The 25,129-nt window shown below is 49.3% G+C and overlaps 1 protein-coding gene across 1 annotated transcript; it reads left to right on the top strand.

The window, feature by feature from the left end:
• Positions 1-1,630: 1,630 nt before the first annotated feature.
• On the top strand, positions 1,631-24,293 carry LOC123043718 (RING finger and transmembrane domain-containing protein 2). The gene is made up of 8 exons (XM_044466260.1): positions 1,631-2,354; positions 4,248-4,324; positions 4,990-5,158; positions 20,422-20,510; positions 22,267-22,431; positions 22,553-22,630; positions 23,191-23,294; positions 23,687-24,293. Exons 1-8 carry the CDS (start codon positions 1,781-1,783, stop codon positions 23,790-23,792), a joined length of 1,362 nt encoding a protein of 453 aa, XP_044322195.1. The 5' UTR covers positions 1,631-1,780; the 3' UTR covers positions 23,793-24,293.
• Positions 24,294-25,129: the final 836 nt, after the last annotated feature.

Genomic DNA, 25,129 nt, shown 5'->3' with positions numbered 1-25,129 from the left:
CAGGGTGCCTTGGGGCCGGCTGCGATGGTTCAATACATCGAGCTTTGGCGCGCCCTGCAGCCCGTAACCCTAACTCTCGACCCCGACGTGTTACGCTGGAAGTGGACCGACTTGGGCATCTACACTGCGAATTCCTGCTACCGAGCCATGTTCGCTGGCTCCACCATCACGCCCAGCTCGAAACTCATCTGGCGCACGTGGGCCCTGCTGCGGATCCGTGTCTTTGCCTGGCTCGCAAGCCAGGATCGTTGCTGGTCCGCCGCCCGCCTCGCGCGCCATGGCTTGCCGCATGACGACCGCTGCATCTTCTATGACCAAGTGCTGGAAACCCTCGATCACCTTCTCATACAATGCCCATTCTCCCGGATCATCTGGCATGAGATCTTCGCCTGGTGCCGGCTGCCAATCCCCCCTCCAGGCACCGAATGATTGCTTCCTCGAGTGGTGGGCTGACTCTACCAGGCGGGTTCCAGCGGCCTTGCGGAAAGGTCTCGCCTCCCTCGCTCTTCTCACTGTGCGGTCCATCTGGCGCCACCGGAATGCATGCATCTTCGACCACATGCACCCCTCCTCCACGCTACTTCTACAGATCATCAAGGACGACGCTCGGACATGGGCTTCTGCCGGGGCCAAGGACATCGCAAACTTTATGCCTCCCTGATGTGTAGATAGCTAGGTTGGGGCCGAGCACCCCCATCTATTCTGCTCATGTACCACTTTTCCACGCCAACTCTGCGTACTTGGTAAAGTGATACCCGTGTAATCCTGACACTCTTGCTTTCTACCTATTAATGGAATGATACGCATCTTGCATATTCGCGAGAAAAAGTTTGGTATAGGCGATCAGAAACATGGTGCAAATAGCCCAACTTGTTCATCTACATCCGCACGCCATACCGACCGGCTTGCTGCATTCCAAACCAGAGTGAAGGGAGGAGGGGCTGAAGGATGTACAATGGGCGGTGGCAAGGTTGTTGGTGGCACCACGCCGGGTCCCGGTGGGGGTATGGCGTGCAGCGGCCACCCGGTGAAGCCCATGAGGAAGGAGGACGTGGATGGCCGAGCGAAGCCGATGCCGGGTGCTCGTGATGCGGTGGCATGCGATGTTTTCGCCCAAGCGTGCAGCTGGCGGAGCAGCTAGCCGATCTTGGCCTGAGGTCGCACATGGTGAAGCCAAGATTCTCTGGCTGCAGCTCCATTAGATCGCCTCGTGATGAGGTGGGAAGATGAGATGTGCGGGGAGGTAAAATAAGATGCGTCTGGGGGCTTGTTTAGAACGCATCGTCTGTTACAGAAGGCGAAAGAGCCGAAGTGAAAACGACGGGTCTTGAGTCCTTTCGATGACCAGATTTATCTTGGTGCGTAGTACTACAGATTTGTGGTCATTTGACCCTGATGAGGTTGTCCGGTCTTGCATCTCACATGGGCTGCATTGTTGATGTGGATACTTTGCATATTAAGATATTTAGTTAGTGGGGATGAATTAACAGTGATATGGCATAAAGCTAATGTGAACAATGTGCATGACGAGAGAATAGGTAGAAATGAGGAGCAACTTCTTAAAAATGTCAGATCCACAGGTTCGATTTCTAAAAACAAATTAAAGCACACAAGGAAAATGAGGGGAGAGGCGCCTCGACGAAAGGCCAAAAAGGAAAATAAAAGCAATGTAAACAACCCAAGCAAAGTGGGGATCTCCCGAACTTCCCATTTCAGGGGTCTCTGCCTCCGCCTCCGCGTGCGCCGTCGGCTTCGCCTTTCTAGGTTTCCGCCGCCGGTTATGGAGACACCGGCGGGAGGTTCCGCCGATCGCCGGGTAACCGGGTCTGGCGCCTCTGCCGGTGCTGCGGCTTCTAGCCTCAGCCGCTACGGTCTCAATTTCTCCGCCTCCAGCCTTCTCCAGGCTCCGCTCGCCGCGCTCCTCGAGTACTCAGGCGTTGTCCCCTCCGGGCCCGTCCCGCAGACGGTGCAGCAGGCGGTACCCTCCTCCTCATCGTCGTCTGAGGCTGACGGGCTACTTTCTGCCGCCGCTGCTGGGGATGGAGAGGTCTCGATTCGGATCCAGGGTGACCCCGGCGACCCTGACACGGCGAGCGCGACGGCTACAGGGGCCTCGCCGCAGGACTCAATTGAGGTGGCCGCCTCCTCCAACTTTGACCCGGTCTCCGTGGCGGGAAGGGGAGGCGGTGCTGATGCGGAGGCAAGCGGCGGTGGCAGTGGCGGTGCTACGGGAAATGGGGCTGGGGACCGCCCATATCAGCGTTACGACGTGCACCACGTTGCTCGGTGGATCGAGCAGATACTACCATTCTCGCTGCTGTTGCTCGTTGTCTTCATTCGGCAGCATCTCCAAGGTTTGATACTCATTTCCCTCCCGGTTTAAAAGATGTTGTCTCTGCGGAAATGGCATGCCCTCCGTCTTAATGTGGTTGCGATCATGAGCTGTGTAACCTCCCAAGAATATGTTGTCAAACAAAATGGATGCCTTTTTAGGGCACAAGTCCACAAGAACATATTTGGGCTGTATTAATGGTTGAGATAGCTTTGGTACATTCTAATGTGGATGCTAAACAAAATACAACGTGTTTTAGGTGTACAAGTACTTATTTCTCATGATTAATGCTTGATTTAAGTTCTGATATGTTGCGTTCTGTTTTGTCATAGCGTCCATTTGACTTTTTGTTGTTATGGGGGATCATTTAGTTACTTTTTTGTTAGAAGTACAAGATCTTAGTTCTGATCTTAGTATGATGTAACATGTTAAAGTTTGATTTTTCATAGCAGCTATTCAACTTTCTAATGTTGCGGCGTATTATTTTGGTTAATTTTAGGTCATCATGGTAAAAGAGATATTATGGTTTTTATTTACCGTTTAGTGACGTAGATGCAATGCTGAATATACTCATAGCCAGGTCTTGGGAGTTAGCTTTCATTACTTAACATAACTATAGCTATTTCCCATGTGTTGCAACATGGGCATAAATATTCTAGTGGTTCAACATCAATCATGTCTGACGTATACCTTACACTCACCGTATTATAGATTTTGATAAGATTCAATTTGATTTGAGTAAGGGTAGGGGAAGGCAAGGAAAGTTTTGGTTAGTTGAGGTTTTGGTAAGCTTTGATTTGATTTGGGTATTGGTAGGGGAAGGCAAAGAAAGTTTTTATTGAGTTGAGATTTGGTAAGAATTGATTTTATTTGATTTGATTGAGTTGATGCATGACGTGGTTTTGGAAAGTACCGATTTTATTTTGATTATTTCAAGTTACTCCCTCTGTAAACTAATATAAAAGCGTTTAGATCACTACTTTAGTATTGTAAACGCTCTTATATTAGTTTACGGAGGGAGTACTATATTTATGTTGGTTTTTTATTTTGTGCGGCATTTGTTGAGATTAACAAAACCTAAAAGGAAACCAAAGTGGAGGGAGAGGCATGGGGAGAAAAAAACCCGGGGGAGGAGGTGGAAGTGACGCTACCGATTCCCCTTTAATAGTAAAGATTGTTCTGGCTCGTCCCGTCAAAAAAAAAGAAGATTGTTCTGGCTCGCCCCTCTATTAGCTGAGAGCCATCCTTCTCTTTCCTTGTCTGGAGGAGCTTTTTTCCCCAATCTGGTGGAGCTTGAGATTAGTTGATGAAGTATTCCAATCAGTCTTCTATGCTTCCAAATAAATGCATTTTCTTCCTGCCTTAAGTGATGACTGAAAAGAAATATATCAACACCTATGAATAACTAGAACTTTCTTGTATGGTGTGTTTATGTTTTCATGGTTTTGTAGTTATACTTAAGATCGGTATATTTAGCATAGTCTCTTAGCATTTAATTTGTCTGGCAGGGGAGCCTAGGCCAACCTTATTTTTTCCATACAATAAGAGATCTGCATCTGGAGGCCTACAGCTAGCATTTTATTTATGCCAATATGTTAAAATTAAGGTCTTCCAAAATAGTCTGCCTTTATGCATTACTTCAATTAGATGCAAATGTAACAAAGCTATCCGTGTATCATTAATGGTGGTGTAGCTATCATTTTCCTATATAAAGTTCATTTGTTGGTCCTTTTCATTTCTATCTTATCCATTCATATTAATCCTTGTAAGGACAACAAATTTATTTTTTCTACTAGGAAAGTTGTAAGAATCATACTGAGTTGGATGTAAATTTCCTGCTTCAGTTGTATATTCCTGTTGCCTTTTTGGCAATGGTGCAATTTGCATCCACAATAATGGAAGGATTGATCTGCAGGTTTCTTCGTCACAATTTGGATTGCTGCTGTAATGTTCAAGTCAAATGATATATTGAAGAAGCAAACTGCATTGAAGGTATGATATTATATATACCAAATTTAGCATATCATAAGAAACTCAGTTCTAGTATGAAATATGTGGAAGTCTACTAAGACAGCCCTTCCTTTCTGTCATCCTCATGAATTTGAACGGACCATGATGACTGTGTGAAATAAAGCGAGGTTCCACTGATGGTCTGTATTACTAGCTTCATGAACATAAAAGCATTTTCAAATAATGAATTTCCTGAGGCCATCATTCATAAACTCTTGTAGTTAAAAAAATTCTAGGCTTAATTGTGTGTTTTGCAACTGCTTTGCGCTTTTCTGATCAAAGCACACGCTTACACGCAGATTAAGCGCTAGGCGTTTTGCTATTGCCTAGAGCCTTAGGTGCACTTAAACGCCCGCCTAGGCGTGCCTTCTTTTTTAAATATGTAGACTCTCGAGAGCTTTTAGTCATAATGGCCTCCCTTTTATCCTCTGTTTAGCATGGAAATTTTTATAAGAAATGAAGATTTCAATGCAGTTGATGTTGATTTATATTTTGGCCATTACATTAGGTCATCAAATAGCATGTGGCTCAGATTGTGCTATACCTTTTGTGGTCAAACATGTTGGAAGCCCATTAGCTAGATCATGAAAACATTTGCTAGTGTCAGCATCTTGATATACCTAACTCTTATTTTAACTCTTTTACAGGGTGAGAGAAAAGTTGCTATGCTTGTTGGAATCACCATAATCTTCATGGTCCATGTGTTTGGCGTCTATTGGTGGTACATGAACGATTATCTTCTTAGACCTCTGTTCATGGTTCCTCCAAAAGATATACCACCATTCTGGCATGCAATTTTTATCATCATGGTTAACGGTATTGATACTGCCTGAAACACTTGTAAAATTTGTTCTCACATATTCACAATGCTATCTAGTGTACAATAGCTGAATCTTGTCCAAGCTGCATAGAATTGTCTTCCTTTGAGTTGTTGGCTCTTCTGTCCTATTTGAACCATTTTTATAGTTCTTATTTATTCTAGGTAATTTCATTTTGGAACTGCCAATTGACTTATTCAGCTTGTTACTTCGACTGGCTAGATTGACGAACAGGAACAATAGCATTTTGAGGGGATGACTCCATTCCGCTCTCCTCCCCTCTCCCGCTCCTAGCCTAGCCCCTCCACCAGCCTCGCCGCCGTCGAGCCCTCGCCGGTAGCCCTCCTCTCCTCCAGTCGTCCTCCCCACCCGTGTCGGCCCCCGCGACCATGCCTTCCGTTGGCACCTACTCCGGGGACTCCAGCCCCGACAGACACATCTCCAGCCCCGACGGCCGCATCCGCTGGTGTGGTTATGCGGGTGAGTCCTCCGGCTCGCGGTCCTTCCGCGACGTCGTGAGAACCCCGCCGATCCCGCGTAGCCCCACGACGGCCGCGCCAAGCCCTGCCCCCACACCCGCGGCCCTGGTGCGACACCGCTTGACCGTGCCGGCCGCTCGCGTCCCCGCCTCTGCTCGCTTGGGCCCCCGCTCGGAGGTCCACCACGTCAATGGAGGACCCGTGCTGGATGCCGAAGGCTTTTAGCAGCCGCGGCGTAGGAACCGCCGCCAGCACGAGCGGTGCCCGGCCGCCCCAACCCCCCATGCCGCCGTCGCAGTCCCTCCCCCTAAGAAGTCGCTGGCCTCTGCTTTTGATGTCTCGATACGCGACACTGGGTGCGGGACTGCACCAACCCCGTGCGCTGCCACCGCCGCCTCATCTCCGACCACGAGTCCAGCGGCTGCGAAACGCTGTTGCCCGGCGCCCGCCGCGCGCTGCCTCTGGCAACCTAGGCCTCCGACCCTGCCGTCGCCCTTCACCGCCCGCGCGTGACTCCGCCGCGCAACACCCCGCCTTCGCCCCCACTGCCCCCATCGAGCCGGTGCGGGTCACCATTCCCCATTCCATCGAGATGGAGGAGGCGGAAGAGGTGCTGACGCATGGCATGGTGGCCACCATCACTTACACTAGGCCTTCTGTCTTCCCGGTCAAGGTGGAGACAACCCTGCACACCATGTTTGACCTGCAGCCCGGCGACTTCACCGTACACCTACATGCCCCAAAAGATTTCCTCATCTTCTCCTCACGACAGATTATGGACAGTATGGCCGGCGATCATCTCATCAATGCCGACAACTTCACCCTGCTCCACCGTCTGGTGCAAGCTCGCCCACGCCATCGCCGGAAGCTTCGCGTATTCTGTGCAGCTCGAGCTTCGCGGCATCCCAGCGTAGACATGTCATCTGTCCATCGTCGAGCACATTCTGGGGGCTGGCTGCTAGATTGAGCGGCTGCATCCGGATACACGCTCCCGCGCTGACCTCGCCATGTTCTGGCTCGCTGGGCGCGTGCGAGACCCGACCACCATTCGCCGGGCGGCCATCTTGGAGATTGTGGAGCAAGTCCTCGCTGCCCGCCCTGGTCTGCCCCCTGTCGTCCGCACCCTCGAGTACCCCATCTCCGTCCGGCTCACTAGGTCTGAACCCCTCCCCTGCACGGCTGATGGAGCTGCCAACAGCGGCGGCAACACTAACATCAACGACAATGACGCCGCGGGCCATGGCCCCGGGTGCTGTCATCAACGACGACGTGGTCGGAAGCACCGTCGCACGGCCACCGCACCCGATGGACGCGCGGACGGATTGGTGGTTGACTCGCCCGATTGGACGCGCTCCAACGGTCGCCAGCGCGCTGACGGTGTGGCGGTTGATCGCGGCTGACCTGCGTCCCGCGCCGCCACTACCGCGCTTGCGCCATCGCCCGTACAGGGGTTTGTGAGATGCATGGCCCACTCAGGAGGGGGCCCACCTCCCTCGTCGCAGAGCCAAAAGAGGAAAGCGAGGGGGGAAGAAAAAGCGTGCAAGGACTCAGGCCGCGCTCGCAAAAGCTGCAGCCGCGGTGGATCCGAGGCCGATCGAGACGCCCACTCAAGCGCTGGTGCCTGCCAACTCGCCAGCTGGCCCTAGCCCATTGGTGCCAAACCACAACTCTTCTACTGCCGGGCCCGCTCAGAGCCAGTCTCGCGTGTCGCCGTGGGCGTAGGGGGGCAACCCAACCAGGGCAGGGCCACAAACGACCAGTCCACTCGCTTGGGGATCAGGACGACTTGTCGTCCACCAGTGAGGTCCTAGCTTTGCTTCCAGAGGGGCGCCCAAACCGCCCCATATGTTGATTCGCTGTCGGGACAAAGCAGTGCTTTGCCCTCGTTAGCCCGCTGTTGCGGACCCGGCCGACCTGTGATCCAGGCCCACTTGTGCGCCACGGGAAAGCGTGCTGGAAATTCAAAATGCCGCGCACTCGACCCCTGCGGCCGCCAACGATGCCCCGAAACGGGCCACCTTTCCTGATGTAGGGGCCCTATACGGCCGATCTTTTGCGAAAGGAGCGGATCCTACAATGAACATGAAGAACACATAGGGAAAACACGGAGGGAAACACAAGAGAATCACTCAAACCAACGAGATAGGGTCACACATATGCTAGATCCGAGTACACATAGAGATCACACGGTCCAAATCCAACAAGGGACGATACATAGGGTAACCGGTTCTTCTCTGTGAGGAGGCCTTGAATCCGCGAGGGATCTTCCCGTGAGGGGTCTTGAATCCAAGATGGATCTTCTCCGAAGAGGCCGTGGTCTCTCTCGGTGGAGTAGATCCGGATGGATGAGCAAAGCTCTATCTCAAATGAGCTAAACCAATGCTAACCCTAGAAAGAGGGAGGAGGTGGAGTATATATAGTCCAGGGGAGCGAAGGGATACATGGGCCTCGGCCCTACACTGTGCGTAGACAGAGGAGGCCGGATGTCCGGACGTCGGGCCGGATGTCCGGGCTTTCATGAGGGGCTGGATGTCCGGGCTGGGGTGGCCGAAAGTCTGGGCTGGCGGGGTCGGTCTTGATGCATTCGGGACGGAGGGCGCCGTTTTTTCGGGCTTGGTCTGGATTTCCGGGCTGAGGCCGGATGTCCGGGACCTGTAGGTACTTGGCGGCTGTCGTGGTGGACGCTCCAGGGGCCGGATGTCCGAGGTCATGGCCGGATGTCCGGGTCCTGGAAGCTGCTCTTGACTACTTTCGTTGGTTCACTTCATCCGTGAACTTGGGGACTTGTCCGTCTTCACGCACATCTTCGGGAGGGTCCTCTTGGTACCTAATCATGCACAACATTCCGGACTTAGGTAGTAGCCATGTCTCGAGTGGATCATATATGATATCATTAAGGAAGGAAGTCACCTCGGTCTCGAGAGCTCTAGCTCTAGCTCGTGTCATAGGTCCTTTTGGCACTTGGTGAGACGACGATGGGTCCATGGGGATGACCGTAGGATGCTCTGCATCATCTCCCCTCCCTTGGGAAAGATTCGACCTCGGATCGAAATTTTCATCACCATGGTGTTCGAACAAGTGATGTCGACGCCGATGACTTCCCGATTAAGATAGGACTGCATCAGGGGTCAGCTTTGAGCCCTTATCTTTTTGCATTGGTGATGGATGAGGTCACAAGGGGTATACAAGGAGATATCCCATGGTGTATGCTCTTTGCGGATGATGTGGTGCTAGTTGACGATAGTCGGACGGGGGTAAATAGGAAGTTAGAGTTATGGAGACAAACCTTGGAATCGAAAGGGTTTAGGCTTAGTAGAACTAAAACCGAGTACATGATGTGCGGTTTCAGTACTACTAGCTGTGAGGAGGAGGAGGTTAGCCTTGATGGCCAGGTGGTACCTCGGAAGGACACCTTTCGGTATTTGGGGTCAATGTTGCAGGAGGATGGGGGTATTGATGAAGATGTGAACCATCGAATCAAAGCCGGATGGATGAAGTGGCGCCAAGCTTCTGGCATTCTCTGTGACAAGAGAGTGCCACAAAAGCTAAAAGGCAAGTTCTACAGGACGGCGGTTCGACCCGCAATGTTGTATGGCGCGGAGCGTTGGCCGACTAAAAGGCGACATGTTCAACAGTTAGGTGTGGCGGAGATGCGTATGTTGAGATGGATGTGTGGCCACACGAGGAAGGATCGAGTCCGGAATGATGATATACGAGATAGAGTTGGGGTAGCACCAATTGAGGAGAAGCTTGTCCAACATCGTTTGAGATGGTTTGGGCATATTCAGCGCAGGCCTCCAGAAGCTCCAGTGCATAGCGGATGGCTAAAGCGTGCGGAGAATGTCAAGAGAGGGCGGGGTCGACCGATTTTGACATGGGAGGAGTCCGTTAAGAGAGACCTGAAGGATTGGAGTATCGACAAAGAGCTAGCTATGGACAGGGGTGCGTGGAAGCTTGCTATCCATGTGCCAGAGCCATGAGTTGGTTGCGAGATCTTATGGGTTTCACCTCTAGCCTACCCCAACTTGCTTGGGACTAAAGGCTTTGTTGTTGTTGTTGTTGTTGGTAGGGAGAGAGATCTTTTACGTTGAAGATGTCGCTCACGGAGTACTTGTCTCGTGGAATGTCGATCTTGTGTAGGTGTTGTTGTTGTTGTAGCGTTCAAGCACCTTGAAGGGTCCATCCTCTCGTGGTAGAAGTTTGGACTTGCGTTCGTTGGGGAAGCGGTCCTTGCGAAGGTGTAGCCACACAAGATCTCCAATGTTGAATACCATGGGGTGCTTGTTGAGGTTGAGCTTGGTCGCGAGTCGTTGTACTTAGCGCTCAATGGTGTGCCTTGTATCTTCATGCATCTTCTTGAGATAGTTGACTCAGGCACTCGCGTCCATGTTTGTGCGTTCTTGTAGTGGTAGGGGAAGAATGTCCAATGGGTACAACGGGTTAAAACCGTAGACGACCTCGAAGGGGGACATGCCGGTAGTCGAATGTCTTGCTCGGTTGTAGGCGTACTCGGCGATGGGTAGACACTCCTCCCACTCCTTGATGTTCTTCTTGATTAAAACGCGTAGTAGAGTGGAGAGCGTACGGTTCATCACCTCCGTTTGGCCGTCGGTTTGAGGATGGTATGCCGAAGAGAACAAGAGCTTGATTCCGAGCTTGACGCATAAAGTCTTCCAAAAATAACTCAAGAACTTGACGTCGTGGTCCGAGACAATCGTCTTTGGCACTCCGTGTAGGCGCAAGATTTCCCTACAAAAAAGATTTGCAATATGTGAAGCATCGTCTATCTTATTGCAAGGAATGAAATGAGCCATTTTTGAGAATCGGTCCACAACAACAAACACGAAATCCTTTCCATTTCGAGTTCTAGGCAAACCAAGGACAAAATCCATGCTAATATCTTCACTTGGCATACTTGAAGTCATCTTGCACTTGATGTTCCGCCTTGGTAGCTTGATGCACTAGCTCGATGAGGTTCGAGTATGGTTGGAAGTCGGTGATCTTCTTGATAGGATGATTGAGTCCATTCAAGAAACGTGTCATAGTTTGCTCATCATCTTCCGTGAAATTGGCTCGTATCATGGCAATCTCCATTTCCTTGTAGCACTCTTCAACGCTCTTGGTTCCTTGCTTGAGTAGTTGGAGTTTCTTGAAAAGGTCGCGGTTGTAGTAGGTTGGCACGAAACGTGCTCTCATGACATCCTTCATTTGCGCCCACGTTGTGATGGGTGGTTCACCTCGTGCCTCTCGGCGCTCAATGACTTGTTCCCACCAAATGAGGACGTAATCTTGGAACTCAAGGGATGCCATCGCGATCTTCTTCTCTTCCTCATAGTTGTGCAAGCGGAAGATTTTGTCAACCTTCAATGCCCATGAAAGGTACTCTTCGGGATCATTGCTTCCATTGAACTTGGGCATGGTGAACTCTAGCTTGGCGTAGCGTTGCTCTTCATTGTGTTGGGGTCGGGGATGATGACGTCCTTGACGAGGAGGATTGTCTCCCTCAACTTGCTCTTCTCTTGGAGGATTTCCGTTATCTTCTCCTTGGTGAACTTGATGTTCTTGGTGAGCTTGTGGGGCTTGACGATGCACTCAAGCTTGATAGTTCCTCTCTTGAACTTCTTCGTGAAGCGCTTCTTGTTGCTCACGAGCTTGCCGGTAGCGCGTGGCTATGGCTCGACTTGAATCTCGGAGGGCACATTGCGCCTCAAGTGATTGAGCTTCACGTAGTTGTTGTTCTTGATGTTGTGCCTTGGCATCTTGTGCATCTTGGTGTAGTCGTGCTCGTTGCCCGTTCTTCCTCTTCTTGTTGGCGTTGCCGTTCTCGTGCTTGCGCAAAAGTAGCTTGGTTTTGACGGTGTCGTTGCTCTTGAGAGGCGTTGTCATGTAGAGGGTTGCAGTTTGCTTGACGGTCTTGGCGCGCGACACGTCGAAGAGTGTTCGATGTCGGTGTACTTGGGCCGGAGATGGTGTCGTCGAAGTGTCGACTCCAGCGCCTCCGTCGTGAGGACGAAGTGAAAGAAGAGCGGTTGAGCAACAAAGCACGAATCTCGTCCATTCTTGCGTCATTCTCTTGTTTGTGGTCGTCGAGCTTGCGGTCGAAGAGTCGCAAGTCGGTGACGACGTTGTCGATGCGTTCGTTCATTGCTTGTTGCTCTTGATGCAAAGCTCGTTGTGCACCAAAGAGGTGACTCTTTGTGACGTAGGAGGACATGTTGTTGTTTTGCTCGATGAAGAGTGAGTTGGTAGAAGTACTTGGCCTATCCATCATTTCAAGAAAATATGTGAGTGGGAGAAAGAGAAGAACTTATACCAAATGTACCTTGACCGATGTTAAAGATGGATCAATGATCACTCAAATGTGGAACAAGGAAATAGCACAATTGGTACCAATTCTTGTCGGTTTCTCACACCTACACAAGTAAAAGCTTATGGTGGAGCTCGGTTAGGATGGTGGCACAAAATTTGATGCAATTGTTAGTGAGCTTCAAAAATGTTGGAAAAGATTCACAAATTTGCAAATGCAACAAGTAGACCAATAGCAAAATGTGGTACACGGAAACACACACGCAAATAGATAAGTGGGGTCGTGCAACCAAGGAATGAGCCAAAATGTGGAATCCACGAAAATGCTCTTGTTACACAACACTAGAGAGACGCTAGCACGATTGCACAATAGGCGGATACGAAGACTTGTGCACAGCCTACTAAGCAAAAATGCAACGACTTCTATCCCAAATATGCTATATGTATGGTATTCCGATGATATGATCCAAAATGATCGAGTATGACAATCTTAATGTAGTATGATGCTATGGTTCTTGCTTAAAAGCTCTTTGCTTATCTTTCCCTTTTGCTTAAAAGCTTGTTTGGCTCTTTCTCTTTTGAGGTCTTTTCTCATGCAATGCTTCACGAACCAAGATAGCAATTGTATATGCAATGACAACTTTGTGACACAAAAGATGATACCGAGATATGTACCAAAATGATATGGTAAGTATGCAATGTGAAGTATGACCACTAATGTGCACAAGTGACGTTGCCGGCAATACTCAAAGGCTAGTCTCGGTGGGTAAGATACGCAAAATTGGGCTATGGTGGTTATCAATATAATGGCAAGAATGTATAATGATGGGATATCACGATACCAAGATGAGGTTACAGTTCTTGCTTACGGTATGGTGTCAAAATGGTGGAGTGGTCGTTGTCGATGACGCGTCCGTGGCGAAGATGAGCTGCGGTGATGTTGATGTTGAACCGTACCTAAATAGCCGAAACACAATAGGACACGGAACCGTAACTCAAATTCTCAAAGCAAAACATGACCAAATTATCGAAATTGGTAGCGGTTAAGCGATGGTGGTGTTTGCGGGAAATGGTGGTGCTATGCGGAAGTGATAGTGGTATGCGGAAGTGAATTTGGGCACCAGAGCAAATTTTGGCGAAAGTTAGGCGGAAAACAGTGCGGTGGATGGAGATGTTGCTGTCGGGGGCCGGATGTCTGGGCTCTGGATCCGTGGACGAACTCGAGGAACTCCGCGTGGAAGAGGCAAATTCGGGATATTTTGTGGATGGAAATTGGGGAAAAGATGGGGGAAAGCTAGATCTACCTGCAACACATGAAATCCGCGGATCAAATCCAACAAAACTTCATCACACTAAGAAATCACAAAAAAAATTTGGGGGCTATTTTTGTGGGGAATTTCGAATTTAGGATAAAATCAACAAAATTAGGCTAGAAAACAAAGAGGGGAGGCTTTGAAATCGTGATCAACGTGCCTCATGATACCAAGATGATGTAGGGTGGAACCCTATACGGCCGATCTTTCGCGGAAGGAGCGGATCCCACGATGAACACGAAGAACACAAAGGGAAAACACGAAGGGAAACATAAGAGAATCACTCAAACCGACGAGATTAGGTCACACATATGCTAGATCCGAGTACACCTAGAGATCACACGGTCCAAATCCAACAAGGGACGATACATAGGGTAACCGGTTCTTCTCCGTGAGGAGGCCTTGAATCCGCAAGGGATCTTCTCCGAAGAGGCCGTGGTCTCTCTCGGTGGAGTAGATCCAGATGGATGAGCAAAGCTCTATCTCAAATGAGCTAAACCAATGCTAACCCTAGAAAGAGGGAGGAGGAGAAGTATATATAGTCTACTGGGGTGAAGGGGTACATGGGCCTCGGCCCTACACTGTGCGTAGATAGGGGAGGCCGGATGTCCAGACATCGGGCCGGATGTCCGTGCTTTCATGAGGGGCCGGATGTCCGGGCTGGCGGGGTCGGTCTTGATGCATTCGGGACGGAGGATGCCGGATTTCCGGGCTTGGCCGGATGTCCGGGCTGAGGCCGGATGTCCGGGGTCATGGTCGGATGTCCGGGTCCTAGAAGCTGCTCTTGACTCCTTTCGTTGGTTCTCTTCATCCGTGAACTTGGGGACTTGTCCGTCTTCACGCGCATCTTCGGAAGGGTCCTCTTTGTACCTAATCATGCACAACATTCCGGACTTAGGTAGCAGCCATGTCTCGAGTGGATCATATGTGATATCACTAAGTCACCTCGGTCTCGAGAGCTCTAGCTCTAGCTCTAGCTCGTGCCATAGGTCCTTTTGGCACTTGGTGAGACGACGATAGGTCCATGGGGATGACCATAGGATGCTTCGCATCATTTCCCCCTCGGCCCAGGAACCTAGGCGCCTTCTGCAGAGGCGCCAGCCCACAAGCTGCTATGTTGACGGGCCCGCCTCCACAGGCCCATCGTCGCCTGCTCCAACCCCAGCATCCCACGCACCGCAGCTGGGCAAGGCTGCACGTTTCGCCTTGCCGCCAGTCACCTTTAGTCGATCTCGCCAGCGCGTCAGCCCCGCCAGCTCGTGGACCTTAGGAGACTTCCTCGCCGCTGCCACAAAGCAAACCTGCTCTGCCCTCCCCAATCCAGGACGCAAACGTGGCTGGCAGCCCCTGAACTTCTCGCCGCGACGTGGACGCTCCGCCACCACCGCGAAAGCAAAGACTGGTGCCCCACCTATGCCGGGCGCCGCGCACAAGTCCAGCTTCTGCGCGCCTTGGGCATCATCGGCATCGACCAGGTGATCTCCGCCTAAGCCATGAAGGCCTATGATGGGGTTTTTGCCGCGCCTCTCCGCATGCCGTCTTGGTGGCCATCGCCACGCTCATCGGTCGCGAGCTGCCATCCGATCCATCCATGGCGCCGATCAGCACGGTGATCACTGGCAGCCAAATCGCGACATAGCCGCTCTACTGCGTGCCCAACCGTCGACCTTTGTCCCATGGATCACGGCCTCCGAATCATTATCTGGAACGTCTGCGGCCTAAACGCTCGCGCCAGGCGTACTGCCATCCGCTCACTTGTTGTAACCTCCAGCACTACGATCGCTTGCTTCCAGGAAACAAAGATGGAGTTTATCTACTCGTCAACGGTCCTCGAGGCGTTGGGGTCAGAGTTTGACAACTACGTCTACCTCCCTGCGAGCGGCACCCGTGGCTGGATCTTGTTGGCTTGGAAGAGTCGGGACGTGTCGATCACGGAACCGATGTTCACCACCAACATTCTCTCCGCCTGGGTGGCGACTCCCGATGGCTCCAGCGCGCCCTGGTGGCTCACCATTTTCTACGGGCCCCATGATGACCATGGCAAGACCGTGTTCCTTCCGGAAATCCATGACGTGCGTGTCGCCTGCACCGGACTATGGCTCGTCTGCGGCGACTTCAACCTAATCTATCGTGATGAGGATAAGAACAACGGCAACCTCAACAGACGCATGACGGGGATTTTGGCGTGTGCTCAATGACCTCGCGCTCAAGGAGGTCTACCTCAATGGCCGGTGCTGTACTTGGTCGAACGGGTAGAACCTGCCTACCTTGGTCCATCTCGATCGGGTGATGTGCTCCGCATACTGGGAGGAGCTAGACGGCGAATGCCACCTACACTGTTTGGCCATGGTCGTCTCAGACCACTCACCTCTCATGCTTGACTGCTCGCCAATGCCTAAGGTGCATCGCCGGTTCCACTTCGAGGAGTATTGGACGCGTCTTGCCGGTTTCCAAGAGGTTGTGGCAAGCGCATGGAACTCGATGGAGGATGCTGACCCTTTTCGGTGCTTCATGCGACGCATGCAGGCCACCGCGCAAGCTCACCAGCTAGAACGCGCGGTTGGTTGGCAATGTGCGTGACCAATTCGCGATCTCCCGCGAGCTGCTCCTCCGATTCGATGCCGCGCAGGAGCATAGGACGCTATCGTTCCATGAAGACTGGCTACATCGCTAGATAAAGCTCTCCTACTTGGGCCTTGCCTCCATTGAGCGTACGATTGCCCGTCAGCGCGCGCGCATCGCGTCTCTTAAAGACGACGACGCAAACACATCGTTCTACCATCGTCAGTGTACCTACCGCAAGCAGAAGAACTGGATCCATTCCCTCACGGTTGATGGCGCCGTGCTCACCTCCTGAACGTCTTTGAGCAAGTATACGCGCTCAGCGGACAAGGCTTCAGCTGCCTTAACCAACCGCTAATCACGCTTCTCCCTAAGCGCGCTGATGCTAGCAGCCTTGGCGACTACAGGCCCACAAGTCTCATCCATCTTGTCGCCAAGATCCTCGCCAAACTGCTGTCACTCCGCCTCGCGCCCAAGCTCAATAGCCTCGTCAGCAACGTCCAGAATGCCTTTATCCCCGGACGAAGCCTTCATGACAATTTCATCTTGGCGCGTCAGTCCGCACGACTCCTACACCAACTTGGTGCCCCACGCGTGCTACTCAAGCTCTACTTGGCGCGCGCCTTCGACTCCGTCTTGTGGCCTTTCTTGTTCGGCGTACTGCGGTGCCACGGCTTCTGCAACCGCTTCCTCGACTGGATCGCCCTTCTGTTGTCGTTGGCCAGCACCAAGATTCTCCTAAACAGCGCCCTAGGACCCGCGATCTGGCACATATGTGGGCTGTGTCAAGGCGACCCCGTGTCCCCACAGCTCTTCGTCTTGGCTGTCGACACATTGGGCAGGCTCTTCCATGAGAAAATCGGCTATTTGCCACTTTCAACATGGGGCTTCGCAAAATTGCCACTCTCAACATTGACTTCGTAAAAATGCCACCTAGCTCGTGTGCACTTTGATTAACATGCCATTTTCCTAGTTTCTATTGCTTTCTTTTTTTTCTTTTTTTGGGAACTGAGAGGACCAAAGTGCCCTTAGATATTTCAACCTGATCCGATGTGTTTGTGTACTGGTTGGATGGGGATTGCTCGACTAGCTCATCCTTGTCGTCAAGTTGCTCACCGCTGTACTTCGTTGATGCTTGCCCGAGCCAGCGATGCTCTGCCTTAGCTGAACCACGCCAGGGTGAGTAATCGCAGGTGGTCGCCGTTGCTAGCGTACACCTGCGCGCGCCACTGCGGCTCTCGCCTTAGCAGGACCACTCCCGTGTGAGCAACCGCAGGTCGCCGCCGTTGCTAGCCCACGCTGCGCGCACCACCGCGGCTCGCCGCCCTAGCTTGACCATGCCCGTGTGAGCAACCGCAGGTCGATGCCGGTGCTCGCCCTTGCCGTGCCGATGCCTGCAGCTCGCCGCTGGTGCTCGTCCATGTCTGCATGGACCGGCACAGCCTCGCGGATGCCTACGCGAGCAACCGCAGCTCGCCGCCAGTGCTCGCCCACTCCTGCGCGCGCCAGCGTAGCTCACCCTCCCCTTCGCGCATTGGCAGCAGCATCTGTTGGAGGAGACGGATGTCTGCCCAAGTTGTGAAGATGGAGAATGCAAGGAGACATGAAATGGGCAGCGTCCAACGATTGAAGCAAGACGTCCAGGCAATCAGCGATGCGCCCAACACGATATTCTTGGCGGGCAGCATGCACTCGTCTGCTTCAAGCATTCTCATCTGATTCCAAATACGTGTAGATAGCGGTAGACAACATCAGGGGTACTTTGGCCCTTTCGGGTGCTAGAAAAAGGAAAAGAAAAACAAAAGCAATGGAAAAAGGGAAAATGGCATGTTAATCAAAGTGCACATGAGTTGGGTGGCATTTTTACGAAGCCAATGTTGAGAGTGGCAATTCTGCGAAGCCCCGTATTGAAAGTGGCAAATAGCCGATTTTCTCCTCTTTCACTGCGCCATCGAGCTTCGTGTCATGCAACAGCTCCACCCTCGCCGCACCATACCAGCCATCTCCTATATGCAGTTGATGTAATCCTCCTCTGCCACCCCTCGCCTGGCGACATCACGGCGGTGAAGGAAATCCTGCACCTTTTTGGGCGCGCATCTGGACTCCAAGTGAACTTTCGGAAGAGTGCCGTGGCTCTGATCCGATGCGACACCGAAGATGCTGCCCATGTTGTCGAGCACCTAGGGTGCCCCATCGTTGATTTCCCGATCACCTATTTGGGCATTGCACTCACGCTGCGTTGCCCTACCACCGCCCAACTCCAGCCCGTCGTCGACAAAGTGGCCGGGAAGCTGCCCTCCTGGAAGGCTTGGCTCATGAACAAGGCTGGCCGCCTGGCCTTCGTCAAAGCCGCCCTGAGCGCGATCTCCATCCACCAGCTCCTTATGCTCGCCACCAAAATAGACCCTCAAACTACCAGAAAAAATCGAGAGAATTCCTTTGGGCAGGCCGCGCTGAGGCCAATGGCGGCAACTGCCATGTTAACTGGCGGCGCGTCTGTCGGCCAATCCTGCTTGGCGGCCTTGGCGTGCACGACCTCGAGCACACTAGACTCGCCCTGCGCACGCGCTGGCTATGGCTCAGCCACGCCGGCGACGGGAGGGCCTAGAAGGGCCTTGACCTGCAGTTCTTGCGCGAGGAACGCGCGTTCTTCTTCGCGTCCACAACAACGACGTTCGGGAATGGCCTGCGCGCCCTCTTTTGGGAAGACCGATGGATTAACGGCCGCGCCGCCAGTGAGGTCGCGCCTCTCCTCTACGCTTGCATCCCCAAACGACGCCGCAAGTCTAGAACAGTCGCCGACGGCCTACATGAAAACCAATGGGCTACCGACATCCATGGCACGATTGGCATCCCGGAGATCGGCGAATACCTCTGCCTTTGGCACCTTGATCGCCCAAACCAACCTTAGCAATGCGCCGGACAGCCTACATTGGAAGTGGACTGCGAATGGAGTGTACTCTGCCAAGTCTGCATACCTCGCCACCTTCCACGGCTCTACCCATTGCCAGGCTTGGAGGCTAACTTGGAAGTGTTGGGCGTCGCCATGGGTGCGTTTCTTCCACTAGCTTGCAAACCTTGACTGCTCCTGGACTGCTGACCGCCTCGCGCGCCGCAACCCGCCACACCTACCATGTTGTCCGCTTTGCGAGTAGGCCCCGGAGACGCTACATCACCTTCTCCTGGGATGCCCCTTCACTAGACAGGTGTGGCACGCGATCCTCTCATGGCCGCCGCCCGACAACGACGCCAAACTCCACGATTGGTGGCAATCGGCAAGACAGAACACGCCCAAGCCTATGCACAAGGGTCTTGCTTCCACTGCCCTGCTCGTGCCATAGATGATTTGGAAGCATCGCAATGGTTGCGTCTTCGAGGGGGCTCGCCCTTCGGTCACCTCACTGATCGCTTCGATCAAGGCCGAGGCTGCACTTTGGTCCAAAGCCGGGGCCCTAGGCCTCCGCGGCATCCTACCACAAACCTGGGATGTTCACTAATGTTCATGTGCTTGCCTTGTAACTGTCATCCTAGGAGGATTGTACCAAACTCCCTCTTTTGAATACAATGAAACGCAAAGCTTTTGCGTTTTTTTGAAAAAAAAACTTTGACTGGCTACTATATAGTATAAACTAGATGATGCCCCGCGCGTTGCTGCGGGAACCTTGCTAAAAGGTAAATAAATAATCGCTACGGAAACATCTTAAACTAATGGAAAGCAAATGTAAGCTTAAAGACAATTAAAAATACAAACGTATAAAAAAAGGAAAAAATGAATTGGAGTTAAAAGAATGTCATTTCTAACAAACTGTGAAAGGTGGGTGAACTCTAATGCAACAAAATAACTTACGACTAACATGAACAAATTGATGATATGGCATCATTGCATACATAGAGTAATGCAAAAAAAAAGAGTAATTTATGGCTTGCATGCATTAGTTGTTTATGTGGCATGATTACATAGCTAGGAAAAATAGGTAGTGGGTTGCAGCTATTTAAAAATAGAAGATTAATTATGATGTGAGGCAAATGATTTGGCAGCCATGCATAATTGGTTGATGTGAAAGGCTTACATGCATGGAAAAAAATAGTTAGTGGGACTGTAGATTAATGACATGGCGAACATGTGTGGTTCGTTGATTTGGAAGCCTTGCATGCTTAGGAAAAATAGTTAGTGGGTTGCAACTATTTAAGAATAGGAGATGTATAATTGGAGTTAGCATTGTTGTTTGTCCCGTTAGCTTGTTAGAACTTTATGTGGTACAACAGAAATAATGCTCTTGTTGTGCCTTCATTCCTTTGAGTTTGTCAACTTCTCTCCATTGATATTCAGCTTCAGAGCAATTGTAAAAAGTTTCAGTAAAATACACAAAAGAAAAATAAGTATGCTGGAAAACTTATTTCAGTATTTATCTGGACCAGAAATCTGGGAATGCTAGAAATATGGCATTAACTTGATTGTGTCCAGCAATTTCAGTGTGGAGTTTGAGACAACTACACTTATTGGCAACTCATATTTTTTCTTCAGCCAAAAGGAACTCTTCATAGCTATTAGCATTGTTGGTTCTGCCGCATCCACATTCATAAACAAGAATTACCTGCAGATACAATGGTCCGCCAAGCAGCGATGACCGTCAAGTGCATGCTACTTATGTACTACAAGAACAGCAGAGGCCGTAACTACCGTAGGCAGGTGATAAATCTCTTGTGTGTCTGTGTACTTAAACTTCTTATTTAGTGATGCTCTTTTAGTCATCATATTTATAACATCCTGTGTGTATTTTTCTCCAAAAAAATAAAAATAAAATAATCCTGTGTGTAGTGTTACACCCCATGGAGCGTGAAGCTATACTGTTGGCATGAAATTCCCTTCTGTCCCCAAACTGCACAATCTTTGTTGTAAGAGAAATTTTGTCCATGTCCATAATAGTACTGGTCTTCCCTCAGATACCACCCTCTGTACTGGTACTTTAGTCGGCTGGTCATCCCAGATATTCCTGGAGTGCAAGTCGGGCAAGAATTGCGAGTCGACGAGTCGAGCCGAGGTTGAGACTCATAGACTAATCATGACTAGTCTAGACTACTGCTGGACTAGTCGACATGGTACTGCAGTACTCAACTTACAGTACTCAACTACTAATACCTATGTACTCCCTCTGTAAACATATATAAGATGTTTTAGATCACTATTTTAGTGATCTAAAACGTCTTACATTTATTTACAGAGGAAGTATTATATACTAGTATATATTACAGTACAATATACAATAAAATTTGAGTTGATTTAGAGGAGGATCACATCAGCATAGGAGAACAGCCAGGGGAGGAGCACAACAGCAGAGGGGTGGATCCAGGGGAGGAGCAGAACCAGCGGAGGGAGAGTGTTGTAATGCTCCTGGTCACTGCTGGTGGCGGTGGTGGGTGGCAGCGGTGGCGGCGGCCTAGTCCCAGGTGCGGTGGCTCGTTGTGGAGCGAGCCTGGAAAGCTAGGGCTACAATTTTTTCCGTCCCGTGGGCTAAGCTCTCACTTATCCCTCCCAAATTGAGTCGATTGACTCAAACACCCAGATTAGTCTGGACTAGTCGATGACTAGTTGCTCCACTGTTCGACTCAACAGACTAGTCTATACGAAGAAGCTACTCGACAATCAGATTGAGAATACTAGACTAGTCTAAATAGTTGTTATACTCGTAATCATTGAAGTCGGGTGCCTAATTAACTGTAAGGGCCAAAACTGCATGCCCTCATTTCTGGCCTGTATGCCCTCCTTTCCAGCCCTTGTAGAACGTCTAGCCAATGCATGCTTCGGTTTCTACTCGATGATAGCGCTGCATGGGAAGGCCAACAAGCATGCAATAATGATGGCGATTAACCGCTAAATTCTGATTCAGTGAGGGAGGATATTTAATACGCATCTTGATCGTGGAGCCATGGTCCTGCCGACTTACAATCCCCCCGGAGGGAGTACCAAAAATCTCTACTGAATTAGTGTGCGCAGCTGCTGAATGCTTCATGTGTTCTCACAATATGAAGATTTTAGTACCAGATAGTTTTTAACATTCTCACACCTAGGAATAATTGCAAGCATCTCTCACAAGTTTCTGACGGTATGCCGCTTACTGAATAATGTTGAAAATTCATCATTTGTTATTCTGCTGTTGGCTTCATCCGCTATTTGTTCTGGAGTAAGAGTAACATGGACCGAACTGTCATGTTTAGAACAACTGGTTATGGGGGCTTCATTCACACATAAATGGGATGATGCTTCCAAATGTTTGATTTTCAATCATTGTGATTTTGGTGCTATGGACGAGCCATATCTCGAATGCTAGTTAAAGTTTTTGTGTAAATTCTCTCTGTTATTAGAAGCTTGCAACTTCCTTTGATCCTTTGTTTAAGTACTGATGGGCTTTTACCTGGTTCTGAGGATTTTCCTATTCTTATTTTAGGGACAAATGCTAACACTTGTGGAGTACCTTCTGCTTCTATATCGTGCTTTATTGCCGACTCCTGTTTGGTACCGTTTCTTTCTGAACAAGGAATATGGGAGTCTGTTCTCATCTTTAACTACTGGGCTATACCTGACTTTCAAGTTGACTTCGGTAGTTGAGAAGGTACTTTTGCTTCTTGCTTATTGCATTTTGCATGCTGATGCAGTTGGTCAAAACCATAAAAACTTGTCTTGTGCATGTGACATTTTTACCATCTTCTCATTTTTGGCCATGTGTCCTCCAGGTTCAATCATTCTTATCTGCAGTGAAAGCATTGTCACGTAAAGATGTGCACTATGGGTCTTATGCGACAGTAGAACAGGTGAAAAGATCATTTGTTCTCAAGTGCCTGAACTAAAAATGCAGTATGCTGTGAATACTCATTACATTGAGGATACTATCGTTCCGAGAATAATGTCGATAACTCCCTGCTTTCAACTGTGTAATGACGTTCCCTAATGTTGGCGCGCTTCTTACAAGTCGTCTTTTGCAATGGCATTTTTCGAATATGCAAAGTTGGCAGTGTCATATATCGAATTAACCCAACTCTTGCTTGTTGTGATTAGTTTTTTTTCTGTCTCCTTTGTGGAGTTAAAAACGATTGCTAACAGGAGTTTCAGTGTCACTTAACTCTGGTTTATTTTTAATTGCATACTAACCTGAGGAAGTTTCTAATCCTGTGTTGCTCTTCTTATATTATTTAAAGATGACTACATCACATTATTATTTTGTTATTTACCTTCTACTCCAGTATATAAGTTCTCAGTGTCCACAATCTAGTGAATATGGATAAGATTAGTTCTCTCTGTTTTGCCATTTCAGTTAGGAGCTAAGAATTTAAAGACTGCTAATGTATCTGTGTGTTGGTGGAACTCACTGCAGGCAAGTGCTGCCGGTGATATGTGTGCCATCTGCCAGGAAAAGATGCACGTTCCTGTTCTCCTTCGCTGTAAACATATTTTCTGCGAGGACTGTGTCTCTGAATGGTAACTTTCTCTTTTATTGTGCTTTATTTTGTTGGTTGAATGCGTAATCCATCTAGTTTGTTGTACAATTGATTCTTGCATTTTCTTTACATTTGGCAATGTGTTCTTGCATATTCGTTGCGCTTGAATGAACTTGCAAGGGGTATGGTTTACAGGATAATGAACCACTTTGTAACTCTTAGTATGACCAGGGGTTCTAGAGCTCATATGAGCAAGACCTTTTCATGGCAGTGCAGATGTTCTATTGATTTTGTATGATTAGGAGTGCAACGGGATTTTCTTTTCTTTCTTTTCAGTACCGTGTTTCAATGTATAGGTTTATGCCTTAATTTTACCTTTATCCACATCTGGAAATTTCAACTAATGATTGTTTTTATCTGTTTCTGTTCTAGGTTTGAGCGAGAACGAACTTGCCCTTTGTGTAGAGCATTGGTAAAGCCTGCTGACATTCGGTCATTTGGTGATGGTTCTACAAGTCTCTTCTTCCAGTTGTTTTAGAGCCCAAATGGCAAACCCTAACACATAACAATCGATCACAAGCAATTGGCTATAAGAAAAGTCCAGGTGGAAGTCCTTTGTTCTTTATGATGTGGCACCATCTTCCCTGTGGAATGAGGATACTGAGAATGTTTGTGAAAATTATCTCATTGCAACCATTCCGTTCATGCATATGTTCAAGCAATGGTTCGGGTCAGTTGCAGCATCTGCATAAGTTTGCAACAGCAGGAAATATAGCTGGAGGAATCTGCTCCTGCGAATCCTGAAGTGCCGGACCACATCTTGCTATTGACTTGTGTAATGTAAATTTGGTAACATTTTTTTACAAAAGTGAATGCGTTTTGGTTTAATTCGAGCTTGCAAGTTTTGCATTCTAGCAGAATTCTGTTTGAGAAAGGGGTAGAAATGTAACCTGTAAAGCTGTGATATATGAAATGTTGAGAGCCGTATACATTGTACTATTTACAAACAGTAAATATTACGAGGACCACAATATTAACACATGTCTTGTTCTGATAATCAGATATGTTTCCGGTATTGCGTGTACCCTCCATTTTTATATACAAGGTTACAAACTCAAATTACAAGTACTAAGATAGAATTTAATACATGTTTTGTATGCCAGCTTTTCTTTTCATTTACTGGGATCATCAATACATTGTGTGCATGCAATAAAACTGTAGTAAAATACATTGTTGGTCATTGAACTCATCGTGTAAGTTCACTTTGGTCACTGTACTCAACAATACGGTCACTATATACGTGATGAGGTGATTATACGTGATATGGAGATTGTATAGCTCCATATCCATTCATTTTGACCGGTCAAAGAATCCACTTGGCATCGCCCTAGATCACTTTCTCTCTCTCTCATGCGGGGCGTACCTGCCATCGGGTGGAAGAAAGAAGTTGAACAAAAATAAAATTATGCTCAATTGCGGGCATCGAACAGGTTTGATGGTTGAGCAGGCTAACCAGCTACGATTAATGAGAGGAAAATCACCATTTATACATTCCTGCATTCGTGTGACAAGCATATCGTGTTTTTTATTTTTACTTTTTGTGTGGAAGTTATTGGGATTTAAATCATAATCATGCCATGTGGCTTTGGTGGTAAAGTCTTTTGGGATTTAAAACAGTGTTGGTAGTACAGAAATAATGCAGCCTTAGTCAACTTACCTCTCTTCACGTAGTATGTTGAGTTCCACCAGTCAGAGGGTGAAACAAACAAATTAATAAAAAAAAATTAAAAGCGCCAACGGTGTATCTTCTCTCACACATCTTGATACTGCTCGTGAATACTGTTCAATTGATCCCTCTGTTCGCTCACATACTAT

The sequence above is a fragment of the Triticum aestivum genome, chromosome 1A, assembly GCF_018294505.1.
Source record: "Triticum aestivum cultivar Chinese Spring chromosome 1A, IWGSC CS RefSeq v2.1, whole genome shotgun sequence".
Classification (NCBI taxonomy): Eukaryota; Viridiplantae; Streptophyta; class Magnoliopsida; order Poales; family Poaceae; genus Triticum; species Triticum aestivum.
The sequence above is the reverse complement of the archived record's forward strand: the minus strand, read 5'-3'. Positions and strand labels throughout refer to the sequence as shown.